The 23188-nt window shown below is 38.0% G+C and overlaps 4 protein-coding genes across 6 annotated transcripts in view; 3 read left to right on the forward strand and 1 right to left on the reverse strand.

The window, feature by feature from the left end:
* LOC109837132 overlaps positions 1-8617 on the reverse strand; it is an 18689-nt gene extending 10072 nt beyond the window's left edge. For all 3 annotated transcript variants that reach the window (XM_020405242.1, XM_020405241.1, XM_020405239.1), the window contains exons 1-2: positions 8608-8617; positions 5763-5766 (exon numbers count right to left, since the gene is read on the reverse strand). The gene's annotated coding sequence lies outside the window, so the exon portion shown is untranslated. The remainder of the gene's footprint in view (positions 1-5762; positions 5767-8607) is intronic.
* Positions 6850-7556, forward strand: LOC109838465. The gene is made up of 4 exons (XM_020406908.1): positions 6850-6888; positions 6974-7297; positions 7394-7497; positions 7548-7556. Exons 2-4 carry the CDS (start codon positions 7075-7077, stop codon positions 7554-7556), a joined length of 336 nt encoding a protein of 111 aa, XP_020262497.1. The 5' UTR covers positions 6850-6888; positions 6974-7074.
* On the forward strand, positions 7501-9654 carry LOC109838466. Its single transcript, XM_020406909.1, has 5 exons — positions 7501-7627; positions 7724-7933; positions 8006-8066; positions 8221-8291; positions 9592-9654. The coding sequence occupies exons 1-5, from the start codon at positions 7598-7600 to the stop codon at positions 9652-9654; spliced, it is 435 nt and encodes a 144-aa protein (XP_020262498.1). The 5' UTR covers positions 7501-7597.
* LOC109837134 (TOM1-like protein 2) lies at positions 14296-22900 on the forward strand. The gene is made up of 4 exons (XM_020405244.1): positions 14296-14421; positions 14949-15524; positions 16041-16286; positions 22253-22900. The coding sequence occupies exons 2-4, from the start codon at positions 15000-15002 to the stop codon at positions 22661-22663; spliced, it is 1182 nt and encodes a 393-aa protein (XP_020260833.1). The 5' UTR covers positions 14296-14421; positions 14949-14999; the 3' UTR covers positions 22664-22900.

A 23188-nucleotide genomic window follows, 5' to 3' on the forward strand; every position in this document is an offset into this window, starting at 1 on the left:
CACTAGTGGAAAATAGCTATTTAACGACGGATAAATAGCGACGGAATTTTCCGTCGCTATAACCCTCTTTATAGCGACGGAATTTTCCGTCGCTATTTATCCGTCGTTAAATATGTATTACCGACGGATATTTCGGTTTTAGCGACGGATAATTTCCGTCGCTAATACCTATAGCCACGGATTATTAGCGACGGAAATTTCCGTCGCTAATAACTTCTTTAGCGACGGAAATTTCCGTCGCTAAAGAAATCTGGTGGGAAAAATTTTTGGGCGCGGGCGCCCAAAAATTTTGGGCTGCCCGCGCCCGTAAAAGACCCCCTTTCCCCCCCCATCGCAGCCGATTTCCCCCCTCTCCTCCTTTCCCCTCCCCCCCACCCTAGATCGATCCCCCTCTCTCCACCGCCGCCGCCGGATATCCGCCGCCGCCGTTCTTCCGCCACCGCAGGCGTCCCTCTCTCTAGCCTCAGGTAACCCTCTCTCCTCCCCCCTCAATCTCTCTCTCTCTCTCTCCTTGTCAATCTCCCCCCCTCAATCTCTCTCTCTCTCTCCTTGTCAATCTCCCCCCCTCAATCTCTCTCTCTCTCTCCTTGTTGCATGAATAACTTGGTAATTGAAGCCCCCAACTATTTAATCTTGAAAAAAACCAAATTTTTGGGTCTGGGCTTTGAATGGTGATCGAATTTTTACTGTTCATGGACGAATTTTTTTTTTGACTGGTGGCTGAAATTTGGCCGAATTCCATTCTTGTCTTTGCTTTAATCTCGAAGTTGTGATGAACCCCCATGTTGAGCTTCGAATCTGACCACGATTTCTAACTCCTCTTTCTTTCTTGAACCTGACAGGAAATAACCCTCTTTGGTATTTGACGAGCTTCGAGCTCCCTCCTTGATCGCTTCATCGACTCCAGGTGAAAATCGCCCTTGAACCCTTCATTAACTTGTCTTTGTAACCTCGCATGTAGACATGGCTGAGACCTTAGTTTCCTATCTGAATATTTGTATACGGGATGAATCGAAGCCAAAAGCTTGTTAACTTGGATTTGGTTACGGCAGAATTTTGTATAACTCTTGGTTGATGCTTGACGACTTGGATCCGAACTTGTATATTGACTGAATTTGTATGTAGTCGAGTGATTTAGTTATGAACTTGGCATGGTTGGTACTTGTATATGATTCAGATTCGAACTTGCATATAACCGAGCTCTTGTATATGATCGAATTCATATGTAACTGAATAAGGAGAGGGTTAGGGTTAGGGTTCGGTGAGGGTTAGGGTTAGGGTTAGGCGAGGGTTAGGGTTAGGGTTAGGGTTCGATTAGGGTTAGGGTTTGGGTTTGGGTTTGGGTTAGGATTAGGGTTAGAGGAGGGTTAGGTGAGGGTGGAGGTGATGTTGAGGGTGAGGGTTAGGGTTAGGGTTAGGTGATCGAGGGTGAGGTGAGTGTTAGGTGATCGAGGGTGGGGTGAGGGTGAGGGGTGATCGAGGGTGAGGGTTAGGGTTCGGTGAGGGTTAGGGTTAGGGTTAGGCGAGGGTTAGGGTTAGGGTTAGGGTTCGATTAGGGTTAGGGTTTGGGTTTGGGTTTGGGTTAGGATTAGGGTTAGAGGAGGGTTAGGTGAGGGTGGAGGTGATGTTGAGGGTGAGGGTTAGGGTTAGGGTTAGGTGATCGAGGGTGAGGTGAGTGTTAGGTGATCGAGGGTGGGGTGAGGGTGAGGGGTGATCGAGGGTGAGGGTTAGGGTTCGGTGAGGGTTAGGGTTAGGGTTAGGCGAGGGTTAGGGTTAGGGTTAGGGTTCGATTAGGGTTAGGGTTTGGGTTTGGGTTAGGATTAGGGTTAGAGGAGGGTTAGGTGAGGGTGGAGGTGATGTTGAGGGTGAGGGTTAGGGTTAGGGTTAGGTGATCGAGGGTGAGGTGAGTGTTAGGTGATCGAGGGTGGGGTGAGGGTGAGGGTTAGGGTTAGGGTTAGGCGAGGGTTAGGGTTAGGGTTAGGGTTCGATTAGGGTTAGGGTTTGGGTTTGGGTTAGGATTAGGGTTAGAGGAGGGTTAGGTGAGGGTGGAGGTGATGGTGAGGGTGAGGGTTAGGGTTAGGGTTATTTGATCGAGGGTGGGGTGAGTGTTAGAGTTATGTGATCGAGGGTGAGGTGAGGGTGAGGGGTGATGGGTGAGGGTGAGTTTGAGGGTTAAGGTTAGGGTTAGGGTTAGGGGAGGGTGAAGGTGAGTGTGAGGGTGAGGGTTAGGTGATGGTGAGGTTGAGGGTTAGGGTTAGGGTTAGGGTTAGGGTTAGGTGAGGGTGAGGGTGGGGGTGGGGGTGAGGGTGAGGATAAGGGGTTAGCGTAACTATTATACGAGGGGTGTAAGGAGTTCACAAGGCTTTCTTTTATGCTGAGGCTTATTCATATTCAAAGGATAATATCTTATCCGCATCTCCCGCCTATTTTTGTGCATGAGGAGATCTTGGCCTTTGATTGATAAATCAAAGGCCAAGATCTCATTAGGAGATATTAGGAACCCTCTCATTAGTAGAGGATCCGGATCCGATTAAGTACAGCGGGTAGGTGCTGCCGAAATTTTGACGAAATAAAAGTACACTTGAACACACGTAAATACATATACACGCTACGTTTACATACCTAATGGGATAGAAGCCTTCCTCTGACAGCCGATCACACACACTTGTCCTATAACTTAAAATGATATATGTAGGGATATGCTCACTTCCATTAATTTTTAAATTCTAGATGCGGACAATTCCTGACAAATCGTTCATGGGCATACCACGTGATCGAAGGCATCTAGACACTCGATACAAGGATGGGATAGAAGCTTTCTTAGCCTACTCTGACACCAACCCTCTACGGTCACTCAGCGGGTTGATTTTTTGTCCTTGTAAGAATTGTAGGAATGATAAAATGCTCACTAGGAGTGACGTAAGTTTCCATCTGTCAATCAATGGATTTGATAGCTCTTATGTATTTTGGAGTCATCACGGTGAAGGCGTCCCGGTGATGCAATTAGAGGAAGAGTTTACTGATGTCGACAATCCGACAATTGACACAACTGATATGTTGGAAGATATTCTTACCGTGCCGTCTTCGAGTGATGTTAACACTACTGATATGTTTCAAGATGTAGCCCGATTGATGAGACTTGTTGAAGAAAACGAGTCACCGTTATACGAGGGTTGCACCGAGTTCACAAGGCTTTCTTTTATGCTGAGGCTTCTTCATATCCAAACACTCAGTGGGATGGCTGTTACACATTTCGATATGTTATTAGACTTGCTCAGGAAAGTCATTCCAGGCGGCGAGAAGAGCATCCCCACAACTTATTATGAAGCTCACAAGATTGTTGATACCCTGGGTCTTGATTACAAAAAGATAGACGCCTGTCCTAATGACTGCATCTTGTACAATAAGGGTAATGAAGGTCTAGAGGAATGTCCGACGTGTCATGTATCACGCTGGAAAAAACATACGGGCACATCTGAAGGCATATCATCCAATAAACAGAGCAGAATCCCTGTGAAGGTTCTCCGATATTTTCCTATTATTCCTAGGCTGCAGAGGTTTTATATGTCTGCCGAGCTGGCTGAGAATATGCGATGGCATTCGACCGATCGTAAAGAGGACGGGAAATTGAGACATCCTGCTGATGGTGAGGCATGGAAGCACATCGATCGTATATACCCTGACTTTGGTAAGGAGTCTCGGAATATTAGGCTGGGGCTTGCTAGCGACGGATTTAATCCGTTTGGAGTAATGAGCTCTGCTTGGTCTACCTGGCCAGTGTTGCTGACACCGTACAACCTGCCGCCGTCGATGTGCATGAAGCAGCCATACATGATACTGTCACTCTTGATCCCTGGAAGATATTCTCCTGGAAATGACATTGATGTTTTCCTCCAACCATTAATTGACGACTTGAAGCTTCTCTGGGATGAAGGCGTCAGCACTTACGATGCTTATGGTAAGGAGGCTTTCCGTATGCGTGCAATGGTCATGTGGACAATTAATGACTTTCCAGCATATGCTAACTTGTCTGGATGGTCGACGAAGGGTCAGATTGCTTGTCCGGTTTGCATGTCAGATTATGAGGGAAAGTTCCTGAAATACAGCCGCAAGTTCTGTTATTGGCAACACAGAAGATGGTTACCTACAGGGCACAAGTTCAGAAAGTTAGTAGGAAAGTTCGACGGCAATCCAGAAAACAGACCGGCACCACCAAGGCTGACCGGGGAAGAAATATTTGAGCTTCTACATCCTCTACCTAAAAAAATATTTGGAAAGAAAAGATTCAACAAAGAAAATCCATTTGGGGTTAGGAGAAAAATATTGAAGCAAAATTGGAAGGGAAGGGGAAAGGGTAAGCAAACAAGGATGGGAAATAAACCTCGCACTGTCCAATCGCATGTGCGTGTCTCTAAGGGTACTGAACTTCCGCATGGATGGTCAAAATTCAGCATATTTTATCAATTGCCATATTGGAGAAGTTTAAAAATACGTCACAACTTGGATGTCATGCACATCGAGAAGAACATATGCGAGAATCTCTTGAACACTTTGTTGCAGGACGGGAAAAAATCAAAAGATGACTTAAGGGCACGTCGAGACCTAGCAGAATTGAACATCCGTCCCGAACTGCAAGCTATAGATAAGGGTGACGGAAAGTTTGTACTCCCAGCCTCCCGTGTCACACTGTCGAAGGATGAGATCCATAATATGTGTTTATTTCTAAAGTCCGTGAAGACACCGGATGGTTATGCTTCAAACATTTCAGCAAATGTGCATATTGAGGACAGGAAAATTTTGGGACTCAAGACACATGACCATCATATTCTATTGCATCAACTTCTCCCGGTTGCGTTGCGACATGCTGAGAAGGAACTCGCGATGGTGGTAATAGAATATTGCGGTTTCTTCAAGCAGTTGTGCTCCAAGGTGATTGATGTCAGGGAGTTTGAAGAATTAGAGGGACGTGTAGCCAATACACTGTGTAAAATGGAAATTCTATTTCCACCCTCGTTCTTTACGGTCATGGTGCATCTCACAATACATTTAGCATATGAAGCCCGCATCGCAGGACCAGTTCAATATCGCTGGATGTACCCTGTGGAGAGGTATTTATTATTATAATGCTCAATTAATATTTGTTAAATTACGTATATCAGTTTTATTTTGTCACAAATCATGAAACTATATGCTTGTAGGTATTTGGGTTTCATGAAACATTTGATGCATAATCGTGCACGTCCTGAAGGATCGATAGCAGAGAACTATATAAGTAATGAGAGTTTGAATTTCATCTCTCGTTACTTGCGGGGTGTGGAGACAAGGCTCAACCGTCCCCAACGAATAATTGACGGAACATTCTATAATGATCGTGGGGAGGACACTAGATTCCCCAGAATGGAGCTAGATCAAGCCCACACATATATCTTGAGTAATGATACTACATTTAACATATACGCGGCGTAAGTATTTAACTGTTTGAATCAGATCATATCACATCACAATAACTATCTCTATTTAACTGTTGTAAATGATTTTATTCTAGGCTTCACATCCGATATGTCCAGACTATTCTTAAATGCAGAACAAAAAACAAAAGAGTTATGGACACACACTCTAGACAATTCCCTGCATGGCTGAAGGGTGAAGTAAGATTTATTTACATTTCTGATTCGTATATCAAATATGTGCCTGACAACAGATATTTAAACTATTTGTTTCTTTTCTTAAAGGTTGACCGACGTATTACGAATGGGGTTAACCTGCCTGAGAAAATATGTTTATATGCCAGAGGTCCTTCTAACGTGGTAAAGCGTTATGGAGGCTACTGTATCAACGGCTTTAGGTTTAACACCATCGGTTTCGAAGAGAGACGACAAACGCAAAATAGCGGTGTGTTCTGCTCCTTCTCGCAACTGTCATACGCTAGTTCAAAAGATCTAAATCCGATACAAGGTGAAATCTATTGCTACGGTCAGGTAGAAGACATTGTGGAGATTTTCTATGGGATTAATAATGAAGTCAGACATGTGATGTTTAAGGTTCGTTGGAGTGAGCTGAAAAAGGCGAAGGATGACTACGGTTACACACTCGTTAATCTTAACAAGGAAATATATCAGACTGAAAAGTACATGTTAGCTGCTCACGCAAAACAGTGCTTTTATGTCAAAGATATAATGAAAAATGACGAATGGGTTGTCCTTAAGAATCCGCCTAGATCCTACATTCATGAAGCCGTGTCTGATGAAGATCATGAAGATGTTATCTTGGCCGACGAAACAGTTGCTGAGTTTTCCTTGACACAAAATAATCTGGTGGATGAAATTGCACTGGCGCGCCCTGATGTACCTGCGATTATATGTGAGCCAAGGCGTAAAATCAAAAAACGAGTCCACGGTAGAGTCGATAAAACTATAAGGACAGTCCTTTTGTCTGCACGCACACGGTCGCAGGCTAACCGCACACGGTCGCAGAGTAGAGCCTCAACATCATCATAATAATATAATGCTTGGTTATGATTTAAAAAGAACATTCATGTATCTGTTTGACTGGTTAACATGTATCAGTTTGTGTTATGTATTATAGTATTGCCTTTATATTATCTGTTTGACTGGTTATCATGTATCAGTTTTTGTCATGTATTATAGTATTGTCTTTATATTATCTGTTTGACTGGTTATCATGTATCAGTTTGTGTCATGTATTATAGTATTGCCTTTATATTATCTGTTTGACTGGTTATCATGTATCAGTTTTTGTCATGTATTATAGTTTTGTTGGGTACTCATTATGTTTTCAAAGTATAGATGACAAAAGGATTACGTAAGAGAGCGCTTGAGAGACTTATTGGTAGACATTCTGGAGGCGACGCACATGGCTCTACGTCAGGTATTTTTATTTATTTATTATATCTGTACATTTCTATAAACTATTAATACGAGCCTAACATTATTTTTTCACATTTCCTACGCAGGCCGCATCGCTGCTACACATGACGGGCCGCCACAGGACACAGGACGAGGAGATGCTCCACCTGATGCGGAGACACTCGTTGATCCTGCCCAGCATGCAGAGATGCCGCCGTCGCCTCCTCAGGCTGCAGATGTATTGGAGGAGCGCCGATATGAGCCATATAGCGCAGCTGTAGAAGCTGCGCCACTACCGCCGGATTCTATTCCGGATCAGCGAGCCCACGACCCGGCCAAGGTGAAGGAGGATTGGGATGCTTATCATGATTTGCGACTTATCGCACAGCAGAGGTATGAACAAGCAAGGCGTAGATGCCTCGAATTGAAAGGTGTGTATAGATTTTTATAGTTTATATGTTAATATTTTAATTTGTATTATCGATATTGATTGATTTATATTTCGCCTGAATTTCATTTTTTCGTAGGTACCGAGCGACCTACTAGGCGCGGCCGCAGTAGTACCAAGCCACAGAACCTCGTCCCAGATATTCGTCGGAGGGCCGTGATCCGATGGGAGAACGGCGTGCCTGTCGGGCCATTTGCTAACTCTTTCAACAATTTCCTCGCCGCTTTAGCCAGGAGACATGATTTCTTCAACATATATTTGACGTGGAAGTCGCAGCGGATTGATGCGCTGGTGGCTTGTTGGCGATATATATGTGTGAGTCATTTATTTTAATTCTCATAATTATTAGTCATTTTATTATTTTGTTTAACACACTGATTTGTATCTCTTTTTTCATTGTATGCTGAAGCGATTTTTCTTTCTTGACGATTACGCTTGTGCCTGGACTTACTGCTTCACGCAAATCAATCTATCGTTCAAGAGGTGGCGGTCAGAGCTGAAGAAAAAATATTTTACTCAAAGAACAGAAGATTGGGAGCGTTACTGGCATCTTGACGAGCGCGCCGATGGAGTTGATTTTTTTGCACTTTGCGATTATTGGGACACGGCCGAAGCTCAGGTATTATTGAAGTATATATCTTCGTTTATTGTTTGAAATTCTATATTATATCTGTTTAACATTCTTTTGCAGGAACAAGCTGAAATAGCAAGGAGGAACCGCAATGCGCCCCGCAGTTACGAGCATCACGGGGGCTCCAGGTCCTTCAGCCAGCATTATCATCAATTGGCGCTTGAGGTATATAATATATTAGCTCTTAGGTTATCAATTTGAGTATAATTTATGTGTTATGAGTTAATGATATATGTGAATAAAATAGGGAAGGGGAGAACTCGGGCATTTTGCAGATCGTATTCTGACTGGTTGGAGACCAAATTACGCCGATGAAGTGAAGAAAGCGCAGAACCGGGATCTGGCTGTAAGTAGCAGTTAATTTGTATATTTAATTTTTATAACAATGCATTTTAAATGTGTTAGAATTGACCGGGTTGTTTTGGTATATCGTAGGAGAAATTACATGCTAAGGTGCAGGAGCAATTATCACAGACTCAGGTCGATTCTAACACTCCGACCCGATTAAGTAGAGAGGAGGAGGATAGCATCATCGAGACGGTCATTGGACCGAGTAGGAAGAACAGATACAGGTGGAGAGGATCCGAGCATCGGCCGTACGAGTCCAGTAGCACCTACGAGTCTGCAGCTCCACCAGGATGCAGTTCTTCTCAAGACCCGACTATGGAGCAGCGGATGAAAGCGATGGAAGATTGGCAGTCGCGTCGGGAGTCGGAGCTACTCCAGATGGCGGAGGAAGAACGGAGGCGCCGGGAGCAGAGGGAGCTGGAATTCACCCAGTTCATATCGACTCTGCCTTCTGATGCTCAGGAGGCATATAGGAGACGGTTTTTGGCGGATCAGGTAATATATATATATATATGTATATTTCTTTTTTAATTAAATGAATTAAATATAAAATTCTTACTTAGTTACGAGTATGCCATGTGACTAAATGATATCACACAAACTGTTACACACAAACTATATCTCTCTCCGAAACACAACTAAAATTATATACTTAATGTTTTTATGTGATGTTGGTGTTGATGGTGCGTGTGTGCGTAGCGATGGTTGTATTGTCTAGTGAGTTGGTTAGTTGGTTGTTATTTTATTTTTTTGTGGGGCGTTCGTGCGTAGGGTCGTTGGTTATGTTGTTGGTTGGTGGGTGTTTTCGTCGTGGTGGTGGTGGTGGTGGTGATGATGATGGAGGGGGAGGGGGTGGGGGGTAGGAGTTTGGTTGGTTCGTGGGTGGGGGATTGTTATTGTAGTGGTGGTGGTGTTGTTATTGTTGTGTTGTGGTGTTGCATGTGTTGTATTGTCGTGATCGTTATGTGCGTGCTTGATGTTGGGTTTGGTCGTGGTGGGGGAGGGGGAAGTGTGGGGATTGGGTTGAGCTGGGTACTCGTGCGTGCGTGTGTGCGTGTCGGCGGAGATAGGTACGGGTGCGTGCGTTGTTAAAAACATGTGCGTGCTTGCGTATAATACATAAATATATGCCATGATACTCTCTCTGAATCATATAACATGTAAGAATATGCCATGCTACTCTATTATTACTATACTTGCATGTTATGCCTTGTTGTTTTACAATTTGTTACTTTACTGTAAAATTCAGTTTTTGATGATGTACGTATTGCTCTATAACGTTTTATTTATTTTTTTAGGCTGGGACTTCTCGACAAGGTGGAGTTGGTGATGAGGATGAGGATGATGATGATCGGGACTGAGTTTATTTGTTTTAACATTAAAAACAATGGGTGTGCTGTATAAACATTTCTAATGTTGGGATATTTATTATGTTTTTAGTGAAATAATTGTTATATATACGTGAAATATGTGTTATATGTGCTTGTGTTGGGTAAATTTATTGTACAGGTTATTGTTGTGAAATTCTTATTTTCAAAAAATTTTAAAAAAAAATTCAGATTTTGTTTAGCGACGGATATTCCGTCGCTAAAAGCTCTTTTAGCGACGGAAAACTGACACGCCAGATGTGCACTAAATAACTTTTAGCAACGGATTTTCCGTCGCCAATACTTATTGGCGACGGAAAACTATATAGCGACGGATAAGCCATCGCTATATATCCGTCGCCAAAAGTTCATTTTGGCGACGGAAAATCCGTCGCCAAAAAATAATACTTTGGCGACGGATTTTCCGTCGCTATATATCCGTCGCTATAAATTAGCGACGGATTTGCCATCGCTAAAGGTAGATTTACCTACCCTGACAATAGTGACGGAGTTTTAGCGACGGAATTTCTTTTTTTCCGTCGCTAAAACTTTTAGCGACGGATTTTGGACTTTTGGCGACGGATTTTTCCGTCGCCAATAGTCCCCTTTGCAGTAGTGGTTGTTCGTATATTTAAACGCTTGTGGCTTGAATCTGTAGAAAATCGAGAATTTGGGCAAAATTATTAGAACAAAATGAGAAGATTGAAAAACTAAAAGGGGATACGGTGAATTGAGCATAACTAAAGCTTAGATCTAGGGTTTAGTATAGAGGAGTGAAGACGAAGAAGAATGAATCCGCCGTTCATTAAAACTTGGGATCAGATATACCAACTCAATCAAGCTAGCGTATTCCTCTCTCGAATCCTAAATTAAAGTAGTTAATTTCCCAATTCGAACCAAAAAAACCTGTAAATTTAATTCAAAGGTTGAGAAATAAGAAATTGCCTGACCTCAGCGGACGGCGAGGACTTGTTCGCCGCCGAGCAGTGAACAGTTCGAGAAGAAAAGTCGGCTTCTTTCTTCGATTTTGGGGAGGAAGCTGGTATTTTGTGAGTACGGATCGAATTATTAGGGTTAGGAAATGAGGAGATAAGGAAGGAGATTTGAGGAGGAGATAATGCAGCCATGGCTGTTGAGTGAGTGGAAGTTCGTGGGACGGCGAGAAGATTAACAGATGAACTCTTCGGCTTCAGCGGAGAGGAAGGCGCTTAGGTAACGGATGATCTCTTCGGCTTCGGCGGATATAGTAGGAAGGAATAACAGCAGTGGAGATTAAGGCTGAGGGTATATTTAAAATAGTGTAAGGTTAATTTGGGAAGGGGAAAGTTTTTTAGGAACTGGCTCTTTTAAAGGGTAGATAGACTAGTTTTTACACACGTGCAATGCACGTGATTTCATATCATGATTAAGTATTTTTGGCAGTTTGTGCTCATTTTTTTCTTTAAACTCTTACATCCTAATTATTTTTTTTATGTTTGTTTAAATGGGATACACCTAATTTAAATTTTCATGTTGATATTTGAATTGATAAAAAACAAATATAATTTAAAAATAATTTAAATTTTCATATTACTTTTGACCGATATGAAACTAAGCTTTATTTGAGAAAGTATAGCATTGCAAAGTGAAAAATATTAAAATAGTGTTATACAAGGAAGGTGAATATTTAAAACCAATATGGCAAAATGATTGATTTAAAGTATGTTAAAACGATGCAAAAGAGAATATGAAGTTTATTCCTAATCATTGATAGACTTCATAAAAAAATATAAATTAAAGATTAATGCTAACTCTAGTATACTTTTATATGATAAAAACATCCACATAAGAATATAAAAGTACTGAAAAAAATTCATGAAACTCCCTTCTAAAGATTCCTAATTTCACTCAAAATAATTAAACTATCCTATAAAATATTCAGAAAATATTGTTTTTTATTTCTTCAATTTTATTTTTTATTGAGTTAAGATCAATCATTCTTCAGGTTTATCATTTATCATTTCTCGGGCAATTCTAGAGTATTGTCTTCATCATCTACATCAATTGTGACATCAGGCTAATTTTGTATTTTTTATGCTATTATCTTTCCTGGGCTCGTTAATTTTTTATCATCTCATTTAACTTTACAAAGAAGTCAAATGTACTTATGATGTTCAACACAAACTGCTCAAAATATAGACTTTGATTTTTTTTCTATTTCAATGAGAATAAATATTAATTTCATATATATAAAATTCTTTGTGTTCCTAATTTATTACTTAAATAAATTAGAAGCTATCTCTTTATTTTCCTCTAAAATGAATTCTTCTGATGTGCATCCAATAAGAATTTCTGTTATTTCAATAATATTACCTTTGCTCTATCCCTGTCATTTTCCATAAAGATCTAAACTAAATACCTGCATTATTCATTACCAATTTCTCTTAGATTATAATATTAATATTTAATTTGAAGAACACAGTATGGAATTTATGAATACTTACTAATTTTTCTTATGTCTTCCATGGAGATTTTTTCTTTGATTAGGATAAAGTTATTAAATTATTTTTTAATGTAACTCATTCAGTGCTTCATTAATAGATATGTCTTATGTTAATGCCAATTCAAGTGATTCATTGACGTTTTCTGAATTTTAGATTTATTTCCATCACTTTCCCATTTGCAATGGAAATAACTCAATTCTTTTAAAGTTATCTCTAAATATTCTAATAGTTTCTCCATATGTAATTCCTTGTATTCTTTTACCCTATAAATATTATTAACGTCAAAGATTAAAGTTTCTAAATTAAAATCAATTAATGCTAAGGTATAATATTATAGTGTTTTATCATTTCTATGGATTTAAACATCTATCAATTAATGTTACGAATGTATTTTGGCTACCCCAACTTATTACTAAAATTATATGAAATTACTTTAATTTATATAGTGCCGATAATTTTTAATCTATAATATTTTTAAAAAATTTATCCATTAACTGGATGTTTTTAATCAATTCTTATTGTTTTTTTACCAGTATCAACTTAGACTATTCTTAGATGTTGAAAATGGATAGTAAATCCCTAAATTAGAAATTTTAATATATATATATATGAAAAATACCAAACAATTACACTTTTCTTTGCCAAGTTTTAAAATTTTAGCCCATTTTTGTGGTTTTGAACTTTGAGGGTGTGATTTATAATTTTTAAAATTTTGAAAGAGTTTTTAAAAAAATTTACTTTTAAGTTTGGTAGTTGTAAATTCTATGTTTCATGTGTTGGTGGTAATTTTTTAAATGTTAATATATTTCTTGTAACTCTAAAGTTTTGAGGGTGTCTTTTGTAATTATTAAAACTATAGATTAATTTTGAAAAATATTAAATTTCAGCGGTCTACCAATCGACGAATTTGATGTGTGCTAGTTAAAAATTTTGAAAATTTAGAGTTTTTTTTACGATTTTTAAATTTTGAAGGAGTTTTTTAAAAATTTTGAGGTTAATTTTGGCAAATTTTAATTTTTAGGTGTCTAAGAGTAATATCTTGAATTCATCTTATGTTATTTACAAATTTTAGAATTTTAGGGTGGTTTTTTATAATTTGAACTTTTGAAGGTGTTTCTATAATTTTTGAGATATTGAGGGTGTTAATTAAAAAATTTAAATTTAAATATCAAAAATTTTAGGTGTATCATGATAATCTCTTGAATTCATCTGTGTTGTTTGTAAGTTTTAAAATTTTAGAATTTTAATGTGCTTGTCTGTAATTTAAACTTTTGAGGGTGTTTCTATAATTTTTGAGACATTGAGGTGTTAACTGTAAATTTTAAATTCTTTGCAAACTGATGTTAATTTTTTAATTTCATGTTTTTTATTTTAAGTTTTGAGACATTTGGATGAGTTTTATAATTTTGAACTTTTCAGGGTCTTTTCTGCAGTTTTAAAACTTTTTATGGTTTTTTTGCAATACTTCATGTATTATAATATGTTATCTACTTGTAATTTCTTTATCTTAACAAACTAATATCATTTTTATGTTTTATATATTTTATTAATATTAGTTTTTTTAAATTGTTAAGCTAAACATGGTTCACATAGGATTAGGATAAGATATGATTATGATTAGGATAGATTAAGATATAAATAAAATATTCAAAATAGTGAAGGTAATATTGACCATTGAAAATTAGAATTTGATTATAGATAAGATAGTTCAAACTATAAAGGGGTATATTTGTCTAAAAAAAATTTCCGAACTCGTACTTTTAAAAAGAGTATGATATGATATGATATGATTATCTTGAGACTGTCGAGTTTACATCTCAATCAATTTGCCTTTTGATTGAAGCTTATTGTCCGAATCAAAGGTTGATGTTGGGTCAAATTGGGAACCCACCCGAAAACAACAAACGTGAGAGCACGCTCAAGTCGGCCAGACTGCAGGCCGGCCCAAGCGGAGCCCAAACAAGCCCCCGGCCCGTTTGCTTTTTCCTTCCGCGTTAGATCTAACGGTTCGTATTAACAAGACGGTATGATCCGACGGCGGTTAGATCCTCAACTTTACAAAGAAACTCCAAGTTTACGTAATTAATTGGTTATTTAGAATAAGCAATTAATTAAATAAGTTCGATGGAAGTATTTAAATAATAATAAATTAAAAGGGAGGAAAAAGAAAGGAAAAGCCAACAGCAGAGACTTCAACTCCAAGGCGGAAGAACGAAGACCTAGCAGCAGAGAAGAAAAAGATTCCATTTTTATTTTCCTTTTCCAGTGCGATTCTGAGGTAATTTCCTGAAGTCTCGGTCTCAAATTCTTTAATTCGGTATTTATTCAAGGAAGCATCATCGTGTTTTGATCCTTACATGTTTGATAACTAGGAAAACCCTAAAAAAGTTGCTTCATTTATTGTAGTATTGATTCTAATTAGCGCTGTGTCTTTGAAATTTTTTGTTTGATCCTGTTGGTAGTAAGTGATTGGTTCAGATTAAACCCTAAATCCAGAACAATATGGTCCAAATGTGCTAAAATTTAAAGGTATCATGGAGTATTATTCAATATTGGCGATTAGTCTCTCTAAATTTTAGTATTATGGGTATTGATCAGCTTAGAGTGAAAATTCCCAACAATATAGCTCTCCTTAATCAAGCATGGAGGAGGCTTTGCCTTTTTAAATTTTTTTTTATAGCAATTCAATTGTTAGTTTCTTCTGTATTTGCATTTTTATGTCTTAATCGAGGTTAAGGAATTTATGACTCTCTTAAATAGATGTGTGCTGTAAAATTTTCTGATATTTTTTCTGTTTATTTGAAGGTTTAGGATTTGTTCTTCTTTGTTCTTTGGCACAAGGTTTGAGGTTTAAAGATGAGTGACAATATAATGGAGAAAGTTAACGCCTTTGGTGAACGCTTGAAGAATCAGATTAGTGGTTCAGAAGTTGGGCGAAAGATGACAGAAGGCATGAGCTCCATGAGTTTTAAGATGAAGGAGTTTTTTCAAGGTCAGAACCAAGCCGAAAAGATTGTTGAGGAGGCCACTGCTGAGACCTTGGAGGGGCCTGATTGGGCTACTAACCTTGAGATTTGTGACATGATCAACAGTGAAAAGATTAACAGTGTCGAATTGATCCGTGGCATCAAGAAACGAATAATGTTGAAGAATGCCAGGATCCAGTATCTGGCATTAGTTCTCCTTGAGACTTGTGTTAAAAACTGTGAAAAGGCTTTCTCTGAGGTTGCTTCTGAGAGAGTACTTGATGAGATGGTCAAATTGATAGATGATCCTCAAACTGTAGTGAATAATCGGAATAAGGCTCTTGTCCTGATTGAAGCGTGGGGAGAGTCAGGGAATGAACTCCGTTACTTGCCAGTCTATGAGGAGACATACAAGGTATTGGTGCCATCAAGAATTTCATATTACACACTGCATTAGAAAGCACTCCACGGGTTTGAACTATACTATGTTTGAAATATGAGTTCATCTAGCAAATTGCTTTTGATAACATATCAAATGACTAAATTTTGCGAGGAAGCTTTTGCCCACTCTTAACTTATTAGATAATTATAGGAACAGTCTGTGACTATTGTTAAAACTGCCATAATTAACCATTATCTGATGAGCATGCTTCTGTCATAAGGAAATACATATTGATCTCCTGTGTGCTTCTTCTTAGTTTAATAATAAGTCTTTTTTGTTTTGATTTTTTAGTGTGTTATATATTATGTATAGTTATCCATATATATGTTAACCTAATGTCTATAACATGTTTATCATCTATTTATTAGTTATTATAGGAACTTGGCAGCTTTAGTTTTTCCGATACTACCTCACAAAAAACTTGTACTATTTATCTAAAAGGAAAATATGTCTCTATCAAGGTTACCTGAAGGTATATTACTTCTGCAGAGCTTAAAATCTAGGGGCATACGCTTTCCTGGACGGGATGATGAGAGCTTGGCTCCAATATTTACTCCACCACGTTCAGTTTCAGAGACAGAATCATTTGCCAGCACAGGTAGGCAGGCTCATCATGATGTTCCAGTTCAGAGTTTTTCTGCTGAGCAAACAAAGGAAGCATTTGATGTTGCTCGGAACAGCATCGAACTTCTGTCAACTGTTCTATCCTCTTCTCCCCAGCAAGATGTATTACAGGTAACCTGGTAGTGTTCGTAAATTTTACAGCTATTCTGATTTTTTTCTGCCAAGTAAAAAGCTAAATTGATATGAAACAGTACCTTTCTTTTGCGTAATGCTGGTCAGCGTTTTATCTCGGTTTTTTCCCTTTGTTTCTTTATATTCTCTTTAAAATGGAAGAGAATAATTAACTCATTTTTTATTATGTTTTACATCTCAATCATTAATCCTTTAAACTGATCTGATGCTTGTTCTTTGTAATAAAGTGAGATATTCTTCGGAATAAAGGATTACTCCTAAGTTTTCTGTATTACATATTCTCCAATGCATATGTGGGCGTATACACAAGTCTATTTTCTTTGGTCAAAATTTCGATGAACCAGCAATCTGTGACTCTACGCTTTATTTGAGATGTTTGCAATGTTGTGCATCGATTGAACATTTGTAATTTCTACCTATTTTGTGATTAAGATTATTAGAAATACCCACTTCTAATGATGTTTAAGCTGACGGACCTTGATAGCAGTTAACATTATTGAGGTTTACTATATTTAACACAAGATAGTTCAGTATCTACTTTTTCTGGAATTCTGTAGAGTGTAGCTTCCCTGTCTTGTATATGTTACGGAGGCAAATGACAATCTTTTATGTACTCCATGGTATGTCACTGTTAATGATCATTTGTCGTGATGTTTAACGGGTGTCAAGTAGGAAGCTTCAGAATATAATATCGTATGTACTACCAAAAAAATGTAAAGCGCGTGCCTTGGAGAAATTTGAGTATTCTCAGCATGCAAAGCCAATCTTCCCACTTTTTAACATGCACAAGTTGTTTTGCCTGACACTACGTGACATCCAGAGTGTAAATTCTAGAGTAATTTGTTTGATTTCTTGCCACCTACTTGTTACTTATGATAGTTGAAGCTGCGTGCCATTGTTTGGTTGGATTGCAGTAGCAAGTATAACCTTGGAACTCACGTTTTTGTTCGATGGATTTTCTGTCATCTAGTGGGTCGGTGTACTTATTCTGGATCATGTTGAGTTTTCTAACAGAAGGAACCGAATGGCTGCAATTGCACTTTCTGTTGGAGTTGATTGTATCGGTTAACTTTATATTAGGGCGGACGGACACTAAGATGGAATAGGCCCGCTAATATTCCCAGTGTACCCGCTGCAATATGATGAGAGGCGATTCCTCCCGCAACAAAAGGATCAAAACCTTCCGCGCCCCACGCTGGACTTACAGATTGTACTTTTCCAGTTAGTCCATAAGGATCGGACACCCATATTCCAGGACCATATAAACCTGTTACATGAAATGCGCCAAAGCCAAAGCAAGCCACCCCTGAGAGAAATAAATGAATTCCAAAGATCTTAGGCGTTTTCCCGTACGTTCATCACAGAATATTTCTAGGTCCTAATACACCCAATGCCAGATGGCCGCCAAAAAGCACAAGCCAGAAAACACAATATGTGCCCCTGCTACGCCTTCATAACTCTCTTTGGATTGTCCCCTCATCATTTGGCACTTTATATTAGGCCATCTGATTACCTGTTTGGAAATTGATCAGTATGCTTTGGTTTGATTCTGATTAGCTCGTAGAGTGATAACTAGTCATTGCCGTGTTATCTTGTAGTTTTGTGTTTTCGGTTATCTCTTTTTATTGTTGATAGTTTTACAAAGAAAGTGACCTTTCATCTTATTTAAATTCTATGTTTTACAAATGTATAGAACAACACATGCATAGTACTGACACAGCAAATTCTAGAAAGTGCATATAGTACAACGGTCGAGTCTGTCCAGTGCAGCAGGACTTGTAGCAGAAGTTCCTTGCTACTAGTTCTTAATAAATTAATATGTCATGGAGATTCAACAAAACTCCTTTCTCTCCCTCTCCTTAATATTTTTTGCTTCTTGAATTATATCTTTCCTTTAAGGTGACTTGGAGTTTCTGATCCAGACCCAGTTTTAGGGAGCAGGTAATCTTGAATGTTAGCAGTTTACCTCTATCGAGGTCGTCTTTCTCCTGTATCTTCCTCCATAGGGATCATGAGATATATTGCACTTTTGAGGTCTTTTTCTAACTGTTTCAACTAGTGATTTGAAGGCTCTTTCTTATTTTCTTCATTGAATATGTTGTTTTATACACGTCGTTGAAATCATTCACTTAGTTTCTAAATTATCATGAGCATGGAGTAATTAGTAGATCGTTTGGTGATCATGAAATTTATCTTTTGTTGGTTAATAGTGAATTCCAATTGAAAATCTGACAACTGATCACTTTGCTCCTATGGTAAATAATTATAACTGACATCAATTGGAATATTGTCTAAAAGATGAAAGGTTAAAGGACCAAGCAAATGTCAGATCAAGATCTGAAGCATATCAACCCAATCTCAGCCCTGCCATATTTTGAATCTTCGCCCACTGGTGATTTTTGACCATTTGTCTTCAAGTATCGTGCCTGAGCCCTGACACAGCCAATATAAAATTACTCGATCTACTTTGGCTATGGGTGATTTTCATCTCAGATATAAACAAACCTAAAGCCAGTCTGATGGGATTTTTGTTAAGCTCAATCCAGATTTGACCCTCCATACAAACCTGTTTAAAGGGAGAATTAACATATACCCACATAGTTCTTTGGGAAATATCTAGAGTATAAAGGTCCTGAAATGGTTAGGCTTTGTGGTGTCATGGCTGCGAATTTTGTTTGGGAGTCTCTCTAATGCTGATTGTCCTTTTCTGTACTTGAAGTTTAACATCCTCAAGTCTAATATCTGAAAGTGTTGACAGGCTACAATATTGAATAGTTAAGGTGCTTCCATATAACTTGATGCCCTTGAGTGCCATATGAATGGAGATGCGTGGATTGAGTGATGTTGGTCTTGAGGCTGTATTCCCGGTTGGTACCTTACCCGCTTTTCATTGCCATTGGACGTGTCATGCCCATTGACACTGGTTATATAACTTATATTACCTTTTGGATATATGATGTGACCATACCCTCAGAAAAGTTTAGAAGGCTTCTTCAGTGACAATTTGTTGACAGAGCCTTGTTTTTGCTTGTGTTAACATATTAGGTAGCCAAATAATTTCTTATTGTTAACCTTGTCATGTGACTTGTAATACTTTTGATGATCCTATCATTTTAAAATCCTGCACTATCCATGTCTGTTGCATCCCCATTGCCAAGGTTTTAAAAATCGGATATTAGGGGAATATCGGATGGCCGAAATCCATTTCGGATTGCGGATATTGACGAAATATCAAGGATATGTAGAAGGTATCGGAGTGCCATCTCAAAAGATGCGCATGTAACATAACTTCCTAAAATGTAATCTAAACATACTTAATGAAATCCAAACATACAGCAATGTCAATCATATATGTTTAGCATCACTAACCATATAGAAAGTTACTTAGGGAAAAGTGCCTACTAGAATTTTGCTTAAAACTTCTTAGGGGTAGAGTTTTTGCTAAAAACATTAAAGAAGTTTTGCATAACTATATTTTTTTCGTGACAAGCCATATAAAAGGATATCGACCAACATATTGATCGATATATCGGCCATGCCGGGGATATACCCCCTAACAATGTCAAAAAATAGTAAAGGATATTGAGACCATATAGTTTAGTGGCAAGCCTTATAAAAGGTTATATTTTTCGGTATATTGGCTATATCGGCTATATCGGGGATATTTGAAACAATGCCCATAGTAAGTTACTCCATCCTGTGGCAGGCTAGACTTAATAGTAGTTGCACAAAATCTTCAGGGATATTATAGAAAAAGAGTCTCATGCTATCATTGCTTGTCTGTGTTGTATTGATCAAGGTGCCCATTATTGCTTTCACGCTTCTTACAGCATAGAAATGGTTTTGTTTCATGGGACAAATCTTGTATAGGATAGGATTTGTAGCAAGTCAACTCCAAAATCTCTAAGGATCTAAATTGCTTTATGTCTCATCATGTGAAAAGTCATCAAATGTGTATAGTATCTGCTGCTAGGGTACACACACTACAGAGTATCTAAGACTAAGAGGCATGGTACCTAACTGCCTTCACCCTTGCTATGCATTTGCATAAGTGATGTAACAAAATGTGGAGAGTTTTGTCGGTATAGTTTAGACATCCAGGCAATATATAGTGGGAGTGGTTTGAACTCCTTTATCCTGCAAAATAACTTTAAGGGGACTAAGCAACTACAGTACATCGGAAATCTTAACATAAAAGAAGTAAAAAGAGAGCACGGATCAATCATAAACTAGAAGGCTAAACTGCTCTATCCCCTTCTTCAGTTTCTAAAACAGATTGTTTTCAGTGAAGGAGTTTAGACTAGGTTCAAGGTTACCATTTTACTGAATTTTAGCCAAGAAAAAGAAGGAACAGTATGAGAAGTAGCAACAAATGTCATAATAACCGTTTGCCACCAGTTTAACATCTAGTAGCTTGCACTTTAGTAAATGTGTGGGATTACATGTAATTTTTCGACCAGGTTACCATCTAGCATTGAGCTTTTCTTATTTATGCCCCTGGAAGAACAGATATCCCCTTTCCAAATCATTTAGGTTTATTAATAGAATGAAGCTGATATGTGTGAATTTGTTATTTCAGGCCAGATCTGGATCAGAGTGCATCTAACACCTGTTGATTTCTTCTTCATCTTCATTGTATTTAAGTATAATTTTCTGCTGATGAATTCAATAGTATGTAATTAAATTTAAATGCAATCATTGATAAAATGCATTACATATTAGCTATAAACTGATGATAGACGCGCGACATTTTAAGTCATATACACCCTTCTGCAGTCAAATTCTTATTAGAGATTTATTATTTATTTATTTATTTATTATGTTTTAGCTCGTCAATTATGTGTTACTGTGTATTTGTATAAGCCTAAAATTTGGTACGCAGAGGCTAAACTTTACTCTGTCCCAACATCTCACTGGATTGCACTCAAGTACGATGCCTTTCTTCCGTAGACATCATTTAAATGACCAGCACTCTGTTAATGATAAAACTCTATGTTCTAGAGAAACCAGTTCTCTCAGCTTGAAGACATTTGACATTAGTTTTCTCCCAGATAAGATGTAAAATGATCAGTTTGAAAGTATATTCATGTTTTTAGAGTTATTTTCATAGAATGATTTTCCCTAACATGTTTATGAGTTCGCAAGACTTGAACTTTGAGTTGATACTGTTGAGGAAGTTTTGCACTAAATGGAATTGTGAGAGAAATTATTGAGGAAGACACCATTGAAGGATATGTATAGGGAACTGAATTGTTTTATTTGTAGTTGATTATGAGATAGGGTGTTGTGCCTAAAATAACTAGGAGGCAGAAGAGGATCCATTTCATCTTCCTTTCCAAGGGAAAGATATAGCTGTCCAGAAGGCACTTTTTTCACATGTAATATTCCCATATTTTCCAGTGCCAGTTAGCAGATGGTATAAAGTGTGACAGAGAACTATACAATATTTATTTGCAACTGAAAAAGGATGTTTAAGTGCAAAATCTTTGAAATTTATTATTGAAATGTCCTTAGCTGTACATACATTTAAATAAACAAATGTATGAGCCACGTGTAGAAAGTTAGAAATTCTTAATCCGGTACTTCAAAGTTCAAACCATGTAATTGTTCATCCATTCCTACATGCTTGTATCATGCACGCGCCCGCATACCGCACTTGAGGTAGGTAAACTGTTCATTTTCATTTTGCAAATTGGAATTAAACTGCACAAGGAAATATAAGAATACATAAGGATTTTAACTCCCATAAATACATACACAACCAAAGTTAAAAAAAAAGGTGATACGAAAAGCAAGGTCTTGCTTATATGTTAACTGTCCAGAAGTGTTATCAGTTGTAGTTGAAGGGGACAATTAAGTTTAGTCTTCCTCAATTTGTATCTTCTTTATTAAAGGGGCCTGATTTTATGCCACGAAATGAAATGAATCAAATCCTCTTTGTGCAGGATGACTTAACAACTACCCTAGTTCAGCAATGCCAACAATGTCAATACACCATCCAGAGACTCATAGAAACTGGAGGAGACAACGAGGCTGTACTCTTCGAAGCACTGAACGTGAACGATGAGCTTCAAAAAGTAATTTCCAAGTATGAAGAGTTAAAGAAACCTCCTGTTGTACAATCGGAGCCAGAACCTGCCATGATTCCTGTAGCTGTGGAGCCTGAAGATTCTCCTCGGTTTAGCAAAGAGGATGCCCTCGTTAGAAAGCCGGCAGGTTCTCGTGCTAGAACAGGGGAAGATGATGACATGATGAATGATCTCGACGAGATGATCTTTGGTGATAAAGGAGGGAGGTCGTCGGAGGATCAGGATCCAAGAAAGAAGCAACAGAAGGATGACCTGATCTCCTTCTGAGATGCTATACATAGTGTTTACTGTCATTCTAATATCAGCTCTACAATTTCTTTAACTTTAAGTTAAAACTGGTGTTAAATGATTGGAACCAAAACATGAACTTGTGTTCATTTGTTTATAAGATACGAATGCTTGTGGGCAACAACTAGACTTGGATTGTTGAAGTTAGTAATGGATTTTATATATTATGTATCAGGGCAGCAATTCATAATATATTATGCGTGCGCTATGTGATTGGATTTCCCTTTACCTTATATTTTCTAGTGAGCAAGGATAAAATCATAAAATGTGGCGCATAAAGTCTTTAGGGGGTTTAGCGGCTTCTGTTGAACAATCTAGTTTGGAGTAAATAATATTTAAGAAATTATTATGAACTTGGATTATTTTTAAAATTCAATCATAATATTTTCTATCTGTGATGGTTTCTTAAAATTTAGTCAAATCAACCGATTTAAAATACACATGGATCAAGATCATAATATTGAATAGACTCAAAATTTCCAGCTTTCTCTTATTATTGTAAGC

The sequence above is a fragment of the Asparagus officinalis genome, chromosome 4 (assembly GCF_001876935.1).
Source record: "Asparagus officinalis chromosome 4, Aspof.V1, whole genome shotgun sequence".
Classification (NCBI taxonomy): Eukaryota; Viridiplantae; Streptophyta; class Magnoliopsida; order Asparagales; family Asparagaceae; genus Asparagus; species Asparagus officinalis.

Coding starts and splice junctions, on each gene's coding strand:
- LOC109838465 (XM_020406908.1), top strand. CDS start 7,075: ATGCCGCCGTCGCCTCCTCAGGCTGCAGATGTATTGGAGGAGCGCCGA. Junction 7,298..7,393: donor TAGATGCCTCGAATTGAAAG/GTGTGTATAGAT, acceptor ATTTTTTCGTAG/GTACCGAGCGACCTACTAGG.
- LOC109838466 (XM_020406909.1), top strand. CDS start 7,598: ATGCGCTGGTGGCTTGTTGGCGATATATAT. Junction 7,934..8,005: donor GGGACACGGCCGAAGCTCAG/GTATTATTGAAG, acceptor ATTCTTTTGCAG/GAACAAGCTGAAATAGCAAG. Junction 8,067..8,220: donor CAGTTACGAGCATCACGGGG/GCTCCAGGTCCT, acceptor GGCATTTTGCAG/ATCGTATTCTGACTGGTTGG.
- LOC109837134 (XM_020405244.1), top strand. CDS start 15,000: ATGAGTGACAATATAATGGAGAAAGTTAACGCCTTTGGTGAACGCTTG. Junction 15,525..16,040: donor TCTATGAGGAGACATACAAG/GTATTGGTGCCA, acceptor TTACTTCTGCAG/AGCTTAAAATCTAGGGGCAT. Junction 16,287..22,252: donor CCCAGCAAGATGTATTACAG/GTAACCTGGTAG, acceptor CTCTTTGTGCAG/GATGACTTAACAACTACCCT.